Consider the following 19,833-nt stretch of genomic DNA (forward strand, 5'->3'; position numbering starts at 1 on the left):
GGTATACTGATGCTGGTGTTTTCGGGAACAATCTGAGTGACCACTGTGCCATTGCAGTGATCAGAAATGCCAAACTCCCAAAAACGAAACCACAAATCTTACTTAAGAGATTTTAAACGTTTTCATGAGCAGGCGTTTTTGCATGATTTATCAAATCTTGAGTGGGAACGTATCTCCCTCCTTGATGATGTCGAGTTGGCCTGGAATCTGTTTCATTCTGAATTCTTGAAGTTAATTAATAAACATGCTCCCTTACGTAAGTTTAGGATAAAAGCTCGAAACAATTGATGGTTTTCCACTGAAATTGGAAACCTCCTCAAAGAAACAGATCTTGCCTGGGCCAGGGCACGAAAAACAAAAACTGAGGCTGATTGGATCATTTTCCGTCAGCTCCGCAATAAATGTACCTCCTAAATTAAAAAGGCTAAGTCTGAATTTTATTTATCTGAAACCACCAATAACCTAAATGATCCCAGGAAATTTTGGAATGTTGTGATATCTGCTTCTGGAGCGATATCCTCTACTGAATTACCAAACTTCTTGGTCAAAGACTATAAACCTGACAGACAAATGTGCCATGCTAAATTATTTTAATCAACATTTTATCACAGCAGGGCACTTATTTGATTCTCTTAACAGTGTTCTTAAAAGCAATGTTTTAACTGACGAACCTTCTGTTGTAAGCCGTCCCCCTGTTGATTGTTCTTTTCATTTTGAGCCTGTGTCTATTTCTGAGGTCCATAGTGCGCTAAAACAATTGGACTCCAAAAATTCTGCTGGTCCAGATAGTTTGGATACATTTTTTCTAAAGCTGGCTGCTGACTTAATTGCTGAGCCCTTAACTAATATTTTTAATCTAAGCCTCAGCACAAATAAATTTCCTAAAGTCTGGAAATCAGCGTTTGTCCTCCCACTGCTAAAAGGAGGCGAACCCTATTTCTAAATTATGTATTCTGGCAAAACCTCAAGGATCAGTATTAGGTGCCATTCTATTCACAATTTACATTAAGGATTTGTGTGCAAATATGTCAAATGCCTCATACCACCATTATGCGGATGATACTGTCATTTATTGTTGCTCACAATCAATTGCTCAGGCTTTTCAACTTTTACAATCCGCTTTTGATGCAGTGCAGACCGGTTTGGAGAAACTAAAACTGGTTTTAAATGCTGATCAATCTAAATTAAAGTTTTTTTCAAATTCATCTGTTCCCATGGAAAATATCCCTTGAATCAGAACTGCCCGGGGTGAAACTCTAGAGCTAGTCACCACCTATAAGTACCTCGGTTTCACTATTGATGAGGAGCTCTCATTTAAATTGCATATCAAAAATTTGATATAAAAATTCAGGGTGAAGCTCGGTTTCTATTACAGAAATAAATCATGTTTTTCTCTCAGAGCTCGGAAGCTTCTAATATCAGCCACTTTCCTACCTGTACTTGATTATGGCGATGTTGTATATATGTCTGCGTCAACCAGCTGCCTTCTTCCCCTGACTCCTGTGTATCACTGTGCTCTACGGTTCATCACTGGTTGTCGCCGCCTCACCCATCACTGTGAACTATATACAAAAGCTGGCATGCCTTCCTTGGAGATGAGACGCTACACACACTGATAACTCTAACGCTCTTCTTGGCTTAACTCACACTTTTTTATGCACTTTCCTTCGGAGAACCAAAAGCTGTTATACACTACGCTCAAGTGACATTCTGCATCTTGCTGCTCCTTGAGTCAGAACTGAAACAGGTAAAAAAAGCATTCAGTTTCTCTGCCCAGTCTGCTTGGAACGCCCTCCAATGCGAACTTAAAATTACAGAACTTCTTCCTCTGGAAGCATTACGCTCCATCTTAAAAAAAGACAATGGAAATCTTTTGAACAGTCCCTATGCTTTTAAATTGGTAATGTATCTATAACTGTGTGTTACTGTTGTGTGTTCTGCTGTCTTTCTTGGCCAGGTCACCCTTGTGAAAGAGGTCTTGATCTCAATGGGTTTTTATCTGGTTAAATAAAGGTTATAAACAGAGCCCGACGTCATGTTACCATGGTTAAAGATGCTCTTACTGCTGTTCAACTGCAACAAATAGTCAAGTATTACTCATTTAAACTGATTCTTTGCCTATTTTTCAGTGTACTTAAACATAATAGATGTAACTTGCAGCATAACATGAGGGCTAATGGCTGTGGGTGCAAGATTTAAAAAATGTGATTTGGGGACTTCTAGTGGCACTACCTAAAAAGGGAATTGTGGACAGCATTGTGGTGCAGTTTTCCGTGAGCCTGGGTGGGTCCACTTTAGTCGTGCCAAGCAAAGTCATGATGACATGCATTTCTACTACTGCCTCACAGCAGGGGACAGCCGCAGCGAGCTGCTGTGGTCTTCTGCTTACCTGGTGGCCCCTGCACCGCACCCACTTTAGGCTGCTTGTGAAGAAAAGTATGGTGGAATTCCTGAGCGATGATCTGGAATCAGTAGAGAATAAATGTTTTTTTACTGAACACAGACACTTGTTGGTATGTAAATTCAGTCTGCATCAAACCGTGCGCTCTACCTGTGGTGTGAGGAACCTCTCTATCCTACAGGCTAGGAAAGATTTGTCCAGTATACTGCTGACTGAGGGCCTTTCTCGTGGGTTGCGTTTGAACAGATGTGCCAAGAGGGAGCGCAGTTCTTGGGAGTAGTGAACGGACACGGGAGGGTATGAGCCACGGATGATCTTCAGAACAAGGTTCTTCATGTTGCCAGCCTCAAACTGAGGAGAAATACGTGTTGAACACATTTAGAGAAACTGCTCAGGGTTAATCATACTCCATCACAAGCAATGATGGAGGAAAGACAGGGTTATAAAGCTCAGGAAAAATGACTCATTCAGTGAAACTCAGTCTGTCAATCATTATACATATAGAACAAAAATCAATATGTGAGAGAGCATTGCAATGCCGTGTAAAATGCACATTAAAACTACATTAATTAGTAAACAGCTCACACACAGAATACTTACTGCATGCTTAAGGGTGCACATTTCATACAGGACACACCCTAGGGCCCAAATATCACTGCAGAGGGAGGGAAAGTGAGAGGAGTGCACAAATGGACAGGCAGGGATAAGTTATAGGGTAGCTTTACATTCATTGCAATGCTTCATATTCAACATTGAGATACAGCTAAATTTACTTCATTGGTTGTAGCTTAAGTGGATTAGATTACACGCATACTTAAAATAGTTTAAGAGAAAATCAATACTAGCCTCCCGCTGTAGCTACAGACAAGCAGGTTCACTCAATAAAGAGGAGACATGATACCATTACATCACCCTAAAGCCAGCACATGATCCTGCATGACTCACAATCTGATGGGACATTTTGGTCCCTTGGATTACAATGAAATATTCATTAATACCACAAATGAGACAAATGCTAAAAATCAGGTTATTCCAGCACAGAGTCAATACCTTTTGTTGTTGTACGGTTTGTTTTCACAGATCTCTGGTGATAGGTAATATGGTGTTCCTATACATGTTCGTGCCAGTTCTACAGTGCTGCAAATGACAAGAGAATGGAAAGCAAATTATATCATGCTTTACTATTTCCAAATGGTGGTTCTACAGATCTATTAAGATGACGTTTTACATACCTGTTCAGCACCCTTGCAATTCCAAAGTCTCCAAGTTGTACAGTTCCATCTTTTGTCAGAAATATGTTCTGTGCAAACATCATGAAAAGACATGTAAATAAGCCAATACATGGCAAACAAACAACTTAACATCACCGAGAGAAGATCTTGTGGTGCATGAAGAAAAACCTGTGATTTTATGTCCCTGTGCAGGATTTTACGATCATGCACGTGCTTCAGTGCGAGGCAAATCTGCACGAACCAATCCAAGATCTAGGACAGGGAGAGAACGGTAAACCAACATTGCACAGTATCAACTTCCTATCTGCATAATTTGTAAGTCTGGGGAAACAGATATCAAAGAACAGAATACACTGTTTCACTTTGTCAACAAGTATAAAACATGCATGATTATCACACAGAGTAAGTGGCTTACTTGCTCTTCCGAGAACAGCACTCCTTTCTGAGAGTTGATCTTCTTGAAGAGGTCTCCGCCCTCACAGTAGTCCATCACAATATACAGGCAGCCCCCCTCTGAAAGCAATTTTCATAGGGCACTGAGATAAGTCACAATATACACCTTATATTGTGTCCATCAGGATATAATCGCAAGAGATGAACTGATTCAACCGACTGACTGAATACCTTCAAAAGACTCCTTATACTGCACGATGTTGGGGTGACTCATGTTGGCAAGAACGGCAACCTCTTTACGAGATTCCTGCCTCTCTTTGCTTGACATCTGTCAAAATAGGGAACGCAGACTGTCATAAAAAAGGGAAAAATCACACCGACAGTGAAATGTGAAGCTGGTGTAACATTATTCATGGGAGCTTACTCCAGATATGCCAATCTCTTTGATGACATATTGGTGTCCATCCTGTTTGGATTTGACAAGGACGGCCTTTCCAAATGAACCTTCCCCGATTTTCTTCACCTTTTCGTACTTGTCCATGTCAGTGGGATGACTGGCTCCTCATGCTGGACCTGCAAACACACATCGAGAAACACATTGCAAAGCTATGATGCCCGAGCTTGGATCATAAAGCTAGTTTAATGACAGCAGCTCAGTTTTGTAAAAGGCAATAATTTGATCCACCGCGATTTAATCTGAGTAATCATAATTGTGTGTGGTCCTGTAAATATTAAGTTAATGTTGTGATGCTCAAACAATACAGCTGGTAGCAGGACAGCTAACGTGACCGTTAACGGAGTAGCTAAACGAGGATACAAATTAAGAACACCCAACATTAAATACATGTATTATGAGCGCGCGCAACACTGAGTAACATAATTAATGCAAATTATCTAATTAGATAGCGGTATTTAAATGACATAAGGAGGCTAATTCTCAGCTTACCATTAGTCTTTCGGCTGCTGTCTCACAGAGGCTCTGCTGCTACTTGCCTCCGCCCTCGCGCTCTCTATCTAACTAAGGCTCTGTTTTTTTGCTGCATTCTGATTGGCCAGCTTCATATTTCTAGCTCGGTAATTGGTCGATACAGCTGTCCGTCATCTTTTTAGTGCTCCGCCTCCAATGGGACCGTTGCTGTGGACATTTTCCATAGCAACCAGAAGCCAACCGTCCGTGGGAGTTTTTTGAACGACGAAATAAGACTTTATTCGTGATTTAAATGGAGTATTTTTACACCTTCTGGTATTAATTTGCCAAAATATACAGCTGCTTTTACTTAAATAAATATTCAGAGAAAAAAAATATTCTAACTGCACCATTTAGTACTTTAATATACAAAATAGGAAATTTGTCCGACCTTTTTTTTTAAACACTGATCCCAGATCGTCTCTTCTAACGGCTGCGTTTAGGTGGCCACATTTATAGCCTCGTCGCGGTCACGTGACCCCGCCGTGCAGCGCACGCCCCCTGGTTGTGATTGTATCGCGCTCGCTGCAGATGACGCACTGACTGAGCTTCAGTGTTGTGAAGATGGCTCCCTTTCCAGACGAGGTGGATGTTTTTACTGGTCCACACTGGCGGATGAAGCAGCTGGTGGGCTCATACTGCGAAAAGGTGCGTCTAGATCAATGTCGGTCGTGAATTCGGAGTTTCACAAAGGAACATTACGACTGTGTTACAGCCAACGGGCGAGTGGACGTCAGATAGCACGCCAGCTAGCAGCCAGGACTGACTCACTCGAAGCGGGCGACTGTCTCATGACTACAGCGGGGACGTTTGGTAGCTCCATGGATCGACTTGTGAACGTCAAGTTAGCGTTACATATACATAACTAGCACTGAAACATGTATTTAGTTGCTCTTATTAACTTTCATCCTCTGCCCCGTTGCTAACTGGTTTAACTAACTTAACCAGATAACTTGTTGGGTAACATGCTTTAAGTGTCACGTATGTTCACATAAACCTTTTGTAATATTGGATATTTTCCAGGCGGTCTGTCAAATATTGAGTCAGTGTGAGATAATCTCAGTTAAGCGGGCACTAGCTAAAGCACGGTGCTGGTGGTGGTGGTGTAACGGATAAACGAGCGACCGTGTTTACCTGCGACTGCTTCCGCGGTTGTCGTAGTTACGACAGCCGTTGAAACAGGAAGAAACGTATAATCTTATTCGCAAACAAGACACGAAGTAACGCGAATGAGGAAAAAAATAAATAAACAAAGATGCATTCATGTGGACAACTACGATACTACGACACAAACACAGGCGGTTACCAGTTAACACGGTCGCTCGTTACACCGGAACACAGGGGGTGGTCACGTATGATACGTACGCAGTGCTGTCGTTAGCGGTGTTGTTTTGGGTCACGTATAGGAGCTACCAATTATTATGATTTAATGTCACCAGCAGACGTTATAATGATTATATTTATGTCATGTATGTCAGTATAAACACACATGACGTTACATGTTATATAATAACTTAATATAATCAGTGTTTCTTTTTTGTTTTTTTTTCCCCCACAGCTGTCAAAAACCAACTTCTCCAACAACAATGATTTCCGCTCATTTCTTCAGTCCCTGTGCGCCACCTTCAAGGAGTTCAAGATGCATGAGCAAATAGAGAACGAGTACATCATCGGCCTGTTGCAGCAGCGCTGCCGCACTGTGTACAATGTGCACTCAGACAACAAACTCTCTGAGATGTTGTCCCTCTTTGAGAAGGGGTTACACAGCGTTAAGGTAAATATGCACGGTATTTTACATGAGAGTATGCTGTCACGCCATGGTGCTGTGTTACACTTGTGCATGTTCCTGCAAACAGAGCTGATACTTGATATTTTAGCCACACAAAGATCACACACATCAGAAATGTTGTTTTTCATATGCATGGACAGGATAATATTCTGTATGTCTTTTGACACTATTGTCTGTGGTTATGATAGTTATTTTATTTGTTAAGAAAGAGGAGCGATGCAGGAAGAAGCAGGCTGAGTTGTGTAATAAAAGCGGCGGTTGTTTTTGTGACGGGCTCAACAAGAAAGTAGGGTTATTGTTCTCATCCAGGCCACTGGCACACAACACAAAAATGAACTTTCCAGAATGATGCAATTGTGTAAATTTTAACTTCCGCTCTGCAGTCAGTTTGTAAAACAGAAATAAACATTCGGCTGCCTCGGATTGAAATGCTCCTCTCTGTCCCAGGGTAAAAATATTTCTGGTGAGGTAAATAAGACTGCGCTGAGATATTTTGTGCCTTTTTTTTCATTCAGAACTTTCCTCAGCTGTTGGAAGAGACTGTGCAGAATATTATCTCTGAGAAGGCTGCACATCGCAATTGCCTTGTCTAATAATCTAACTAATTAATTGTTTTGTGTTTTTTTAGAGTGAATATGAACAACTGAACTACGCCCGGCAGCTGAAGGAGAGACTGGAAGCTTTCACGCAAGACTTTCTGCCCCACATGAAGGAAGAAGAAGAGGTATAAGATGTTTATTTATCTTTATTGTTGATATAAATATCTTTTAATTAATTGATTCCCCCAAAGAATGGGTAAGACTAAATTGTGTCCATGAGAGAAACAGAAAACACAAACCCAGGGAAACGTATTTAAAACCTTGATTGTTCACCCCCCAGTGAATTGCACTGTTGCATGCTGTTTATAAACTGAGGAGATTCGTTGCAGGTGTTTCAGCCTATGCTCATGGAGTACTTCACCTATGAGGAGCTCAAGGACATCAAGAAACAGGTGATAGCGCAACACTGCAGCCAACAGCAATGGGACTGCGCTGCCGAGGTGCTGAAGGGTTTCACTCTGTGGAGCCAGGCTGAGGAGCTGCAGAAAGCCTTTAAATATGCCGATCACGAGAAGACGGATTACGGTTAGTCAGCATGTTCCTAAATGTTAAAAACTATTCTTAGGCGAAGGACTCAGATGCCATAAGTCATTTGAAGAAATGCTTCATGGTTCACATACCTTAGGCGAGGTTATTGTACGTGTGAGCCTCGAGCCATTGTCACCAGTATTCATTATCGCTGCTGTGTCGAGTTGAGTTCAAATATTTAACGGTCTGTACACTTTTTAAATGTTGGCACATAGGAGTATGTCTAACTAAGGCGAACAGTGTTGTGGCAATGAAACTTATTGACAAATCTGATACTGAATTGACTCATTTCACAAGTACAAATAGCAAAGAGCCAGCGCAAGCTTTATAAATCTGTGTTTTTTTAGAGTGGGGGGTCGGTCAAAATAAACATCTGAAGGATATCTTTTTGGGTTCTGCTTGTTTTCGATGAGCTTTTGTGATATTTTAGTAATTTTATAACAAAACAGAGAAATAATCAAATATTACAAAAGCGGGCGTGTGCCATGTTTGGTTATTTGTCTTGGCATTTGTTAAAGTTGCGTTTCATAAGTTTTGAAATTAGAGCAAAGCTGTTTTTGTCCTCCTCAGAACTGGAAAAGAACGGAAATTCTTCAACCCACATCTCGCAGCTTCCTACAGAAATCATGCTGAGGCTCTTCCACTATCTGGGCCCTGAAGATCTGTGTCGCTGCAGTCAAGTGTGCAGCTCCTGGTCAGAACTGGCCAAGACCGGCTCTCTGTGGAGGCACCTCTACCCTGTGCGCTGGGCCAGAGGTAGGCTGCTAATTGCTGGTGATTACCTTTAGGAATAAAATATTGTTTACACAGCTTTTTCCCTGGCAAAAGAAGACATAGTAGTAGTAGTAGTAGTAGTAGTATTGGTGGTTTTACACTGCTGATAAATGTTTTTGTGTCTCTAACGTAGGTGATTATTATAGTGGACCTCCCGGAGATCTGGACCAGGACCCTGATGAGGACTGGGTGAAGAGTCGGGAGAATGAAGGTCGGGCCTATCAGGAATGGGATGAGGATGCTGATGTTGATGAGTCTGGTGAGGTTTTGTCTTAATGCAGGCTACAACAGCAGCACTTAAAGTATGTCTGATCATTTCAGAAAGAAGCTAACAAAAGAAATCAGGAATGTTGCAGTCCCACTGAACCTGCATTTGGCAAGCTATGTAAAGGCCAGTGTGTGTCCTTTTTAAAATCACAATATCCAGCTGTTAAAAAGGTTTATGTTCTCAAATATTTTTAGTTTAAGTCCACATATTAAAACGAGTCGGGCGGTTCTGACATTTCTAATATTTACTTTTGATAGTCCAGTTAAAACACGTGCGCGGTAGTTCTTTATCCTGTTTATATAGAGGAATGAAAGTGTAGTGTCATAAACCACATTCTCATGCTGTGAAACTTTTATGACCCAATTCACCTTTTTAAGAGTTTGCACTGAAGTCACACACCTTTTAAATCTGTAACACCTAAAGGTGGTAAGCAGGCCTGCAGTGTAGCCACAGGCTGTGTCTAGCAGTCAATTTTTTTGAAGGTGAAGATTAAATTTAATTCTGTGTCTAAATTGCGTCATCGTTCTTGTTCATTGTGTCTTTAGATGTCTCGGGCCACACGCAGGGCTCTCTGGCAATCAGCACTGCTAAGCGAGAGAAGAGGCTCCTGAATGGGCTTATCCAGAACCTCCTGCCAGCTGTGGGTCCATCTGTGAAGTCAATTGTTCTGGCGTACAGTTCTACAGTCTCCAGTAAAATGGTACGCAGAGCAAAATCTTTATATTTTGGCACTGCGGTCGCACAATTCTTGATCGTGAAAATGTTTTCAAGTTGTACTTTTGTTGTCTTCTCAGGTGCGTCAGATGCTCAGTCTTTGCCCCAATATCACCCACCTTGACCTGACCCAGACTGATGTTACAGATTTTGCATTTGACAGGTAAATAAAGCCAAACCTGGTCAGTTCTTTATCAAGTACAGGAAACTCAGTACTCATCACTGTGCTCTCGCTATCCTCCCTCTTTCAGCTGGTCATCTCTCGGAGGCTGTCTCTCTCTGGAGCACCTCGATTTGTCGGGTTGCGAGAAGATTACTGACCACACTCTGAAGAAACTGTCTATCGGGCTGGGTGACCTCACATCTTCCGTCTGCTCCGACAAACCCTCAAACCGACGAGCCAGGCTCTTTAAAAGTTCTCCTATACCCATCAAGCTCATGGAAGAGCGGAAGCTACACCCAGTGGGGCGGAAGCAGCAGGCCATCATTTTCAAGCAGGGGCCCGGACGTTGGGGCGCCGCCTGCCCCCCCACGCGAGTCTGGGTCTTGGACACCACGGACCTCGCTGACATCGAAGACGCCGCAGAGTGGAGCCGCCGCGACGGGATGCCTCTGTCCGAAGCGGAAAGCTTCGTAGAGGCACAGCTCGTGGGAGGCTCGTGCTGTTGCAGGAGGAGCAGGAGGCGCGGGCACAGGACTGGCTCGAACGCCTCCTATTTGCACCAGCAGTACGCCATGCAGGGGGAAATGTTTTGTGGTCACTCCACCTGCTGCACTAGCGACGTGGCCCTCAGGACTATTACTGGGCCACAGTGCGAGTCAGGCAGCACCAGAAGCAGCACTGCAGAGTTGCGGACTAAATGCTCCTCATTTGGGGCCCTGCAGTGTCTGGGGCGCCTAAACAGGACTGACAAATCAGAGGCAAAGCGCTCGCTGAGGTTTCTCAGCCTCTCTGGATGTTATCAAGTCACAGATCTGGGCTTACGGTAAATATCATTATCAATATCAGCATCATTTCACATACAAACCTGGATTTATCCGAGTGTGTAGTTTATTCGGTAACTTGTATGATGCAATGAGATGACTGAGTCATCTTGGATCAGCTGACAAACACCACAACACTCTTGTCAGGTTGCACTGATGCATGAATTTCAAAACAACACTTAGTGGTAAGTGGCAAGTGTAGTTATTTTCAGTGCCAGCTGGTGTAATGACACGTGTGGGTGTCGTCACTTGTGCAAGCACTGCTACTTATCTCGCTATAAACTCCCCCTCCCTGCAGCCTGGCACATACACAGTCTGAGTGAGATCCAGTATACGAGCGGTCACTCACACACACTGTTAAAGCAGGATTTTTAGTGCTCCCACTGATGTTGTGCTGCGCCTGTAATAAGAGGTTGCACCATGTGTGTTTGTGTGTTTGTTTCAGGGCTCTGTCGCAGCGCGGCGGGCTTCCTGCCCTGGAGCATCTCAACTTGTCCGGCTGCCTCCTCATCACTGAGGTGGGGCTGCAGGAGCTGGTGTCAGCCTGTCCTTCCCTCAATGATGAGCACTTCTATTACTGCGACAACATCAACGGTAACACTCCCAAGTGAAACTGTTGGGGGTCTCTTTTTTTTTTCCTCTGAAATACACATTTATACACACTCATGATCCTAAGGAAGCAGGCTGTGTGATGTTGAACTGTGTGAACGTCACAACATTACTAACCCCACCTGCATAGCATGTGTTCTAGTGTAAGTAACAGATGCTACTGAGGTGGAAGGTAAGTGGGCATTACAGTAGCAAGCCAGTATTCACCTTATTTCTATTTTATATTCATTATTACTGTCGCTGTGCATATGTTGTGTATGTAATAAGCTTTCTTCAGTTCAGTAGATGACCACAGTGTGGCGTTTCTCTGCAGGTCCTCATGCAGACACGGCCAGCGGCTGCCAGAACCTGCAGTGTGGTTTCAGGGCCTGCTGTCGCTCTGGAGAGTGATCCCGCCGAGCAAAAAACCAACTTCTAAAAAAAAAAAAAACGAAAAAACAAACATCACGTCTCCTGTTTATTGCACTTTATTCTGGGAATACCGGTTGCTGTATTTTGTGTCACTCAGAAAGAGAAAAAAAACCTCAAATTTTGCTCCCGATATTTCCCTTTCCATCTATATTAAATGGAAATAATCTTTTAGAAAAGGAAAACACAAACAAAAGGGGTGATATTGGATTTGAAGTGTCTCAAAATGTATGTTGTGGTTCTTTTTTTTTTTTCTTTTTGGGGTGGGGGGGGGTTAAAAACTTTTAAAAAACTAGAGAAGCGTAAACACCAAGTACTTGTATGTTTTCTGTAGTTAACCCTGTTTCCTTTCTCACTAAAACTTTACTGAGTTACAGAAGTCTTCTTCTCCCCCTGCTGTGTTTAGTTGATTCATTCATAATCAGCATAGCGTAGACTGACCTACGTGCATCACAGAGTGATGTTCTCCTTTTTTTTTCTTTTTTTTTAAAGAAGCTTTGTCATTTGTTTTTAGAGGTTGATGTGGGAAATGAAACAGGCGTGAACTGAGCTGCCTCCCCTTTATAGACGGCTGTCATCTCGTTAACGGTTACGGGTCGGAACTGTATCTGTGTTTTCATACCTTGATGTTCAGTTCACTGCTGGTGCGAGCTCGGCCACCGTTAAGTTACTGAGACACCAGTAAAGCATGTACACAGCATAGGAACTGGTACATGATGTTGCAGTATAGTCTTAAACATTTTGTCCAACTTAGTGGAACCAGATTGTTCTTAGTCACCAAAACAAGCTTTTTATTTTTCTTTATGCACTCCGACATTGTGGCTGAAGAAATGGACCAATGTTCATAGAAAAGGGTTTTAATGCGCCTGGTAGTGAAGAGCTTTGAGAGAAGCTGAAGGCTTCAGAGTAAAGATCCTCAGACTGGGAGAAGCAGACTGTGTGCTTGGTCACATTTCAGTAGATTGTACTTCATCTTTAATCATTCTGCAGCAGGATTTATTTGCTTGTTCAAGAGTCTTGCATGAGGAGTTCTATTGGAAATGTTCGATTCATAAACAGAATAAAAAGTATCTTGGGGTTGAAAGCTCTGTTTTTGATCGTTTTTAATTATTCTGTACACACAGTTAAGTGAAGCATAACACTGAAAAACTTACATATGTGATATTTTAGTCTCAACACATTTAAAAAAACACCAGTAGAAAACATTTTAACAGCTCAGTCTACTGATCTATTATAGTTTTGTAAAACTGAATGCAACCCAACTCAACAGCTCTGCAATAAATCATTCACTTTCATGTATTGAGCCCTAACAACAACAACTGCCATGAATTCTACTTTTATGAAGCATATAATGTTTCAGCTTTAGTTGACACTGTCAGAGAGGTCATACTTTTACTTTATGTTTATTATTGAGGTCTTAGTGGGTACTGTTGTTGTACAGGAGTGTGGTGGCCAAAAGATTAGAAACACATCGCAATATGACGCAGTCCAGTTTGACTCTAATAGTATAGTTAAATTAATATAACTCTGACAATATCAACAAAAACTGAAATATAATGAGCTTCATAAATGTTAAAGCTATGGCAGAGTTTATCATATTGGATTGTACAAGCGTACCTAATAAAGTGGCCGGTCAGTGTACGTCGACATATTAAGAAACTAATGGAAAGGCATCTTAATACAAAAGCAACACAATCCTCAAAAAAATGTGACAATCTGACAGTCAAACAGCTGAATGTAAGGTTCAGAAAGATGTATCTGTATAAATATAAAACTGGTTCTGTGATATCAAGATTTACCTGATTTACATTATATACAACAGTGTACAAACAGTTACAGTAAACAGTCAGATTAGTGTCTCTTGTATCACGCGCGAACGAGCGAGGCCAGATACACCCACACAGACAGGACGTTGTTAGGATAGGGGTGCACGTACACGGCCAGAGCAAACTCCACATTTGATGCCTGAACGTTGTGAACTCCGGTGCTGTACACCGCCTCTATGATGGGCCGGATCTCAGAGAATGGCATGTGCAGGGGGAATCCTGAAATCTAAAAAAAAAGAATAATAAAAGAACAAAAAGGACAATTTATGACACCATGTTTTCTGCCAGCTGACATCATTGAAATGATCATCAAATCAAATGATATTGATCAGTGACATAATGAAGTGACTCAGCTTAGTCACGGACGCTCCCATTTTTCAGACTCACCCTGTTGTCTCCGAGCAGACTCTGCAGCTCGTGGCGATGCCCCTCAGCCACGTCTCGGCCTCCGCTCAGCTCCAGTTTGGGCAGGAATTGTTTCAGGGTGGTGATGCAGTAGCGGTTCCAGCGGGTTGGGTGACGGGGGCGCCACTCCATGATCTTCTCCTTCAGGATCTTCTCAATTCTGTGGAGGTCAAGATGCTGAGCATGTTTTGTCCAATGTGGAATTGCAGCCAAACAAACCGACATGACGCAGCGTTAACTTGCCTGTCCTGAAGCTCTGCTGCAGCTGCTTTGTCCGTGCGTCGATACGCCAGCTCCTCCGGCTAAAGAAAGTTAGATTCAGAAGAAAACATTAAAAAAAATACAGCTCATTTTACAACAAGACTAGACAGAAATGTTGAGCACTCACTTGTACGCTCGACAGCCCGGGGTGAGAGAAGGATCGGGAGAAGAACGGCTTCCACAAATTGGCTTTCGTGACGTCAAAACTCATAGTCATCGGTGACGTATATTCTTGAATGTTAAGCCACACCTGAACAAAAATACAGAGAAAATTAAAGAAGCTGCTGCAACGTTAAAGATGAAAAATGAATCATCTCACTCTCTCTTCACTCACGTTGTCAGCATTGACCAGCGAACCAATTGTTTTCAGCGGGCAGAAGGTGTCATACTGTCCGTAGTGCTGACCACTGCTGGGGTTCCAGATCAGGTAGCGGCTCTGCTCGTAAGTCAGGACGTACGCTGTGGGTCCCTAAAACACGGAGACATCAAAAACGTCAGTGCTGCTGCAGAAGGAAAGAAATGTTATTTTTAAAAAGCAGCTTCACACACCTCTGGAATAGCAGTGCCAATTATAAGCCAGGCCTTCTTGCCCATAGACAGGAAGTAATTGCACAACAGTACAGCATGTTCTTCTTCATCTCCTGCTAGGAGGGTGAGGAATTGCTAAAAACAACAAGAGAGAACACAAAGTACTGTGAAGATCAGCGTTATTCTCCCTCGTCTTACAATCACAGCAGCTGAAAGACTTCACTCACGTCACAGGTGCTCCACAAGTCGCAGGCGCCAGAAAACGAAACTCTGTCCGGCAGAGAAGGGATGAGCGAGACGAATCGTGCAACCAGCGCCTGTGTGAGGACAGTCAGGACATCAAGTCAGATAAAAAACTATACAGCTGCCTCTTTCTATATTGACTTCAATCAAGCAACTGACCGTGGTCTCCTGGGGGTTATTCGGAAACACATCCAGCAACTCCTGCGGTGGGTTGAGCGCTCGAATGTAACGCGTGATGAAGACCGTCTTCCCATTGAGGTCTATGACGGTGGTAATGCAGGGTCGGTTCGGGTAACCCTGCGCCGCATCCTTCTCAAACCTTTCTGAAGCCTGCAGTAAATGCTCGTCCTCCTGGCTGTCAAACTGCATCCGAAAGGTCAAAATGTTACAGCAGAGGAATACAGGTTGGCGGTATATATGTGCGTTAGTAGGAGCGATGCGGTGATGAATGGGTGAATTAAGTGAGTGTTACCTTCACTTCCTTTATCTAGCACATGCAGCAGAGCATAAGCAAATAAGTGACACAAAAGGATGACAGATGTGAGAACCAATGAATACATTCATGCGTTAAAAACATGGAAAACCAGTTCTTTCAAAACAAGGGAACTTTTTTTCCACCACAGGGGGAGTAAAAGTGAGAGTTAAAGTTTGTTCCTCCACTTAATGAAACTACTTCATGCACTCTGTCATTTGTTTTGGCACAATATGGCAACACAAACGTGAATGTGACACTGAATATGAAATGATACGACATGGACTTGATGTAAACACGGACATGGACTGAGTGACGCAGGCTGGGACAGGACAGAACTTAAACGTGACGCACCTTTTCCCTGATGGACTCTCCGGGCGCCAGCTGAGGTTCGATAGTGATGAACAGCGTGATAAACGCTCCCTCGGACAGACTCCGCAAAGCATCATAACCGCCATTTTTGCCGTGGCTCCGCTCCTTACTGTACCCGAGCAACACTGCTGGCGTATTCACCTTGAACGTTCCATCAATCTACCCAGTGGAATAATAAAAAAAAACACATCAGTGAGCAGTTCAGGCAGTCAGCGTGCCAATACTGCTAATGAATGTGAGTTCATCAACACATAAAAAAAGTGTCTCACCCTGGACTGAGAATAAATGGTGCTGAAAGGAATCTTGACAGAGCCCAGCCAGTGCTTCTCAACCCAGGTGTGTATCGACCTCCCTTTGTCCTTGTCGTTCTGAGGAGCAGAAGGCGTTCAGTTACGAAGCAAACGACGATTCAAGCGAGAGAAGACGGACAGCGTTTTTACTCACCACTCCAGTCTCATAAACCACCTCATCAAATATGTTGATGAACACCTCATCTTTGACTGACTGCAAGCTAGCAGAGCTGTAGTCACCATTGGGCGCACTGCAGAGAGGAGGAAGAAGAAGTTTTATGTCTCTGTATTACTGTGACAAGTTAATTTAGTAACAGTGTTTGGAAAGAGTTTGGTGTTTTGATGGTATCTAAGCACATAAAGCTGATTTGGGATTGGCCACAAGTAGCACCGTGAGGCTGAAAAGCACCATCGGCAATTTGGGAATAGACTGGGAATGTTTTGAATTATATTTTAAATTATATTTCCTGGGACCATTTCCAGGATTTTATAGTGTACTTACACTCCCCAGTGCTGTTTCCAAAGTGTAAGTGTGATGCGGTTACTAAGAGCTGGGAGCTATTTCAAGACAACTCGACTCCATATTTCTGATTGAAGCCGTCTCATGTGGGTATAAACAGATGCAAAGTGAACGTTTCATAAAATATAAAGACACGGTTGTCACCTAAACGGAAGCTGCAGCTCCTCGTTCCAGCAGGGGTTTGGTCCATCGGCTGTGTGTGTTTGAAGTACTGTGCGCTGGAAGGAAACCTCCACAAAGGGCCTCACTTGTACCTACATAACACCGATAACAAACACACACACACACACACATAACAGAGATCACATGTCAGTGAAGATCTTGCTGCCAAGCAGCTGTGAAGTACAGATAAGGTGTATTATACCTGGTAGAGCAGCCAATCACTGTCCTGGATTGCACTCTGAGACGATTGTCCCGGTTTACTGAAATAAAAACGCATTAACACAAAGTTCAGCGGTCAGTCGGGTGAAGAGCTTAACTCTTATTTCTGTTCTGGATTTGACGGGGTGCACTCGACACTCACTTGCTCTGGGGCCTCCGGACGGGGACGTCGTACGCCCGGATGATGTTCACCAGCACTTTGATGTCTCCGTCAGACAGATTCTGAGCCGTCACCTTCTTTCTTTCCTTCCTCTGAGGTTTCAGCGGTCGCTTCGGTTCAGCCAGCTTAAAAAGGTTTATTCCCAGGATCCTGACGGTCACAACAAACAGTCGTTATTTAATCAACAACCTACAGGAGACTGTTCATTTAAACTGATAACACACTCAATGTAAAATCATTTAGATTAAAAACATTGCATGTGGGAGAGGATTATTACCACTAACAGTACTCAGTCCCTCCAGGTATTTGCAATTTTATTATCATAGTACAAAAATATTTTCATTTTTTCACCTTCAAGGCCGAGTAAGAGCTGACGCAAATGAGATCACTAATGAAAAAGGTTTATACTAATTTGCTATGAGGCACAGAGGGCTACCAGGAAGAAGATTACTTTACTTGTTTGAACAAGAGAAATATATTATATATATGTAAAATATTACAGGCAAAACTGTGCACATTGTTCAAACATGTTGTTGTGGCTGAAGTTAGTAAAAATTAGGACCTATGTACTTAATGATCAGTGTTATTTCATGAGGAATATGTATTCAATTTTGTTTTACTCTTATAGCAAGCAAAGCCAAATAATAACTATCTATGTAATTATATATGAAAGCACTAAGTAGTCATGCATTCATACATCTTAACAAGTTAATTTCATTTGTTCATTATTTTGAAATAACAACATTTGTCGGGATAACAACATAATTAATGTAAGATCTAGTCTAATATATTATATAATTGCATTAAACATTATTCAGTGTAGCAGAAGAGCAGGAGTATTTTAATGTAGGAATGTATGACCACTTAGGGCTTCTGTAGATGTAAATATATGAGATTGTTATAATGCATGTAGGTCTATATTATACTACTACTATACTACTATAATATACAATATTAAAAATGACTCTTTTTTGGGGGTGAAATAATCTCTGCAAAACCCTGAAAGGACTGAATACTACACGAGGTCTATCATCTCTACTGTACTGGTACTGTAGGGTTCAAACTGAAGGGAGAAACAGGGACAAAGAGGGTGGGAGACAAAGAAAGAGACCGTGTCAGCACATACCCTTGACCTGCACCACTGTTAAACATGCACAGCAGAGGAATAACAGAAAAGATTAGAACTCACTTTCAAGAACAAAAAGAAAGTGACATGTAAAGTAACACCCAACGGTGCGTTTGGTGTTTATATTATTATGTGTAAATCTGAACACATGCCATTAAAAACTTAATAGTCTGTTATCGTGTCCACATGTTGTGAAACCTGCTCTAGAACACAGACTTGAACAGTTCCAGAGGAGAATGTTACTCAGCCAGGGGAATGAAGTTTTGTGTTCAAGATCAAATAGCCTGCAGCAGCGCCGGGCCAAGAAACATACTATGATTTATACAGACCCTGTCACTCTTCCCAAAAGATTGATTTGGCTGTTGACCTCTGTTAAAAGTAATCTAAGTTATCTAACCTTTCCTTGAGAACTTGTAGGCAGGAAGTTCTTTGTAATTTTTCAATTCTTTCTGACAAGAGGAACGAACGCTGGATATACAGAAGTGATGAATTACAACGCGGGAAGTAGCACTCTGTATACATGCTTGGATTACTGGTTTGTGATTGGCAAAGAAAATATATATTTGATGGCGACATGCACAAAAACAACACATGAAGGAATGTCAGCTGTGAACATGTAAACGTCAGACAGACTATTTAGTTTGTCGGTAATGCCTGAGGGAGCGTTTACCCGATGTTTGGTATCTCCTCTTCAATCACCAAGTCAGACAGAAGATAGTGATGCTTAGCGAGAATGAATCTGTTGATGACTGATTCTCTGATCTGTGGGAAAAAAAGGCCAAGATTATACAGCACTGTTATGTAGTAAAGATTGGGGCACTGCACGATTACATCACATGGGCTGCTTGCCTTCTGAAGGTATTTGGCTACTAAGGCTCGGTGTGAATCCAGATGTTCTTTGGTGTCGATTATCTCTCCGTCTTTCAGCCTCTTCTCGTAATCCTGAAATCATTTTTAACCGAGAGAGAGAAAAAAAAGGTAATCCATCATTCTGCTATGCCCATAATTTTCTGTGATTTTATAAATATTTGGACCTACCTGGAACACCTTATCAGTGACCTCTCTTTCCAGAGGAGGGACACACTTGTAATTACGAAACTCTGGAACTTCCTGGTTCCTGAGCCTGAGCAGGCGAAATCTTTTGGATCTCTCCAAGTCTTCATCGACCGCAAAGTTAAACTCCTCCTGCAGCTGTTCAAGCCGAAAGTACTCTGGAGCTGTTACTTCTCCACTGCTGGCCACCTGGTAAATGAGATCGATGTTTTCATTGCAAAAACTCAAAGTCCCCCAACATTGTTGAGACCATACACTGACACCTACTTTTAGCAGCTGCATGATGGAGGCATTTTTTGGATCGTTGGGGTCCAGTCGGGACTGTGTGGCCCACTCTCCAATTTTTTTCATGTCGTACAGTCCAGATGCCCCAATATATGAGACAGCATCGAGGCGGCCCAAGCCACTAAAAACACAGAGATGGAAAGGGATTAATAATACTAGAGACTAATTAGCACTGGGTAGTTTGTTACACAGACGAGGTAGTGAGTTTTAGTCCATAAGCTACAGACTTCACTGCATACACTGTT

At 42.4% G+C, this 19,833-nt stretch overlaps 3 protein-coding genes across 7 annotated transcripts in view; 1 reads left to right on the forward strand and 2 right to left on the reverse strand.

Annotated features, from left to right (window-relative positions):
- nek1 (NIMA-related kinase 1) overlaps positions 1-5,491 on the reverse strand; it is an 18,171-nt gene extending 12,680 nt beyond the window's left edge. For 2 of the 4 annotated variants that reach the window (XM_019278299.2, XM_010730990.3), the window contains exons 1-10: positions 4,973-5,327; positions 4,451-4,599; positions 4,258-4,354; positions 4,049-4,146; positions 3,802-3,885; positions 3,634-3,701; positions 3,452-3,538; positions 3,002-3,056; positions 2,552-2,752; positions 2,390-2,462 (exon numbers count right to left, since the gene is read on the reverse strand). In XM_019278299.2, coding sequence (XP_019133844.2) covers positions 2,390-2,462; positions 2,552-2,752; positions 3,002-3,056; positions 3,452-3,538; positions 3,634-3,701; positions 3,802-3,885; positions 4,049-4,146; positions 4,258-4,354; positions 4,451-4,567 — 880 coding nt within the window. In that variant the 5' untranslated portion in view covers positions 4,568-4,599; positions 4,973-5,327. Of the gene's footprint in view, positions 1-2,389; positions 2,463-2,551; positions 2,753-3,001; positions 3,057-3,451; positions 3,539-3,633; positions 3,702-3,801; positions 3,886-4,048; positions 4,147-4,257; positions 4,355-4,450; positions 4,600-4,972; positions 5,328-5,384 lie in introns of those variants that run through there. The other 2 variants (XM_027290640.1, XM_010730989.3) reach the window with 2 other exon arrangements.
- Positions 5,445-12,497, forward strand: fbxl5 (F-box and leucine-rich repeat protein 5). 2 transcript variants are annotated; one of them, XM_010730987.3, is made up of 11 exons: positions 5,445-5,641; positions 6,552-6,767; positions 7,411-7,506; positions 7,711-7,906; positions 8,480-8,683; positions 8,817-8,942; positions 9,497-9,651; positions 9,746-9,828; positions 9,917-10,651; positions 11,095-11,243; positions 11,572-12,497. In XM_010730987.3, the coding sequence occupies exons 1-11, from the start codon at positions 5,558-5,560 to the stop codon at positions 11,646-11,648; spliced, it is 2,121 nt and encodes a 706-aa protein (XP_010729289.2). In that variant the 5' UTR covers positions 5,445-5,557; the 3' UTR covers positions 11,649-12,497. The 2 variants fall into 2 exon arrangements, with proteins under 2 accessions (XP_010729289.2, XP_010729290.2); XM_010730988.3 differs by having other exon boundaries at positions 5,446-5,641; positions 8,480-8,665.
- cc2d2a (coiled-coil and C2 domain containing 2A) overlaps positions 12,155-19,833 on the reverse strand; it is a 16,601-nt gene continuing 8,922 nt past the window's right edge. Inside the window, exons 21-38 of the mRNA XM_027290232.1 lie at positions 19,571-19,709; positions 19,289-19,492; positions 19,100-19,192; positions 18,921-19,012; positions 17,107-17,274; positions 16,948-17,005; positions 16,728-16,837; positions 16,218-16,314; positions 16,043-16,141; positions 15,756-15,932; positions 15,089-15,292; positions 14,914-15,003; positions 14,708-14,821; positions 14,493-14,627; positions 14,286-14,408; positions 14,141-14,199; positions 13,880-14,057; positions 12,155-13,718 (exon numbers count right to left, since the gene is read on the reverse strand). Coding sequence (XP_027146033.1) covers positions 13,533-13,718; positions 13,880-14,057; positions 14,141-14,199; positions 14,286-14,408; positions 14,493-14,627; positions 14,708-14,821; positions 14,914-15,003; positions 15,089-15,292; positions 15,756-15,932; positions 16,043-16,141; positions 16,218-16,314; positions 16,728-16,837; positions 16,948-17,005; positions 17,107-17,274; positions 18,921-19,012; positions 19,100-19,192; positions 19,289-19,492; positions 19,571-19,709 — 2,326 coding nt within the window. The 3' untranslated portion in view covers positions 12,155-13,532. The remainder of the gene's footprint in view (positions 13,719-13,879; positions 14,058-14,140; positions 14,200-14,285; positions 14,409-14,492; positions 14,628-14,707; positions 14,822-14,913; positions 15,004-15,088; positions 15,293-15,755; positions 15,933-16,042; positions 16,142-16,217; positions 16,315-16,727; positions 16,838-16,947; positions 17,006-17,106; positions 17,275-18,920; positions 19,013-19,099; positions 19,193-19,288; positions 19,493-19,570; positions 19,710-19,833) is intronic.

This window comes from Larimichthys crocea, chromosome XVII, assembly GCF_000972845.2.
Source record: "Larimichthys crocea isolate SSNF chromosome XVII, L_crocea_2.0, whole genome shotgun sequence".
Classification (NCBI taxonomy): domain Eukaryota; kingdom Metazoa; phylum Chordata; class Actinopteri; family Sciaenidae; genus Larimichthys; species Larimichthys crocea.

Coding starts and splice junctions, on each gene's coding strand:
- fbxl5 (XM_010730987.3), top strand. CDS start 5,558: ATGGCTCCCTTTCCAGACGAGGTGGATGTTTTTACTGGTCCACACTGG. Junction 7,507..7,710: donor ACATGAAGGAAGAAGAAGAG/GTATAAGATGTT, acceptor GATTCGTTGCAG/GTGTTTCAGCCTATGCTCAT. Junction 11,244..11,571: donor TTACTGCGACAACATCAACG/GTAACACTCCCA, acceptor GTTTCTCTGCAG/GTCCTCATGCAGACACGGCC.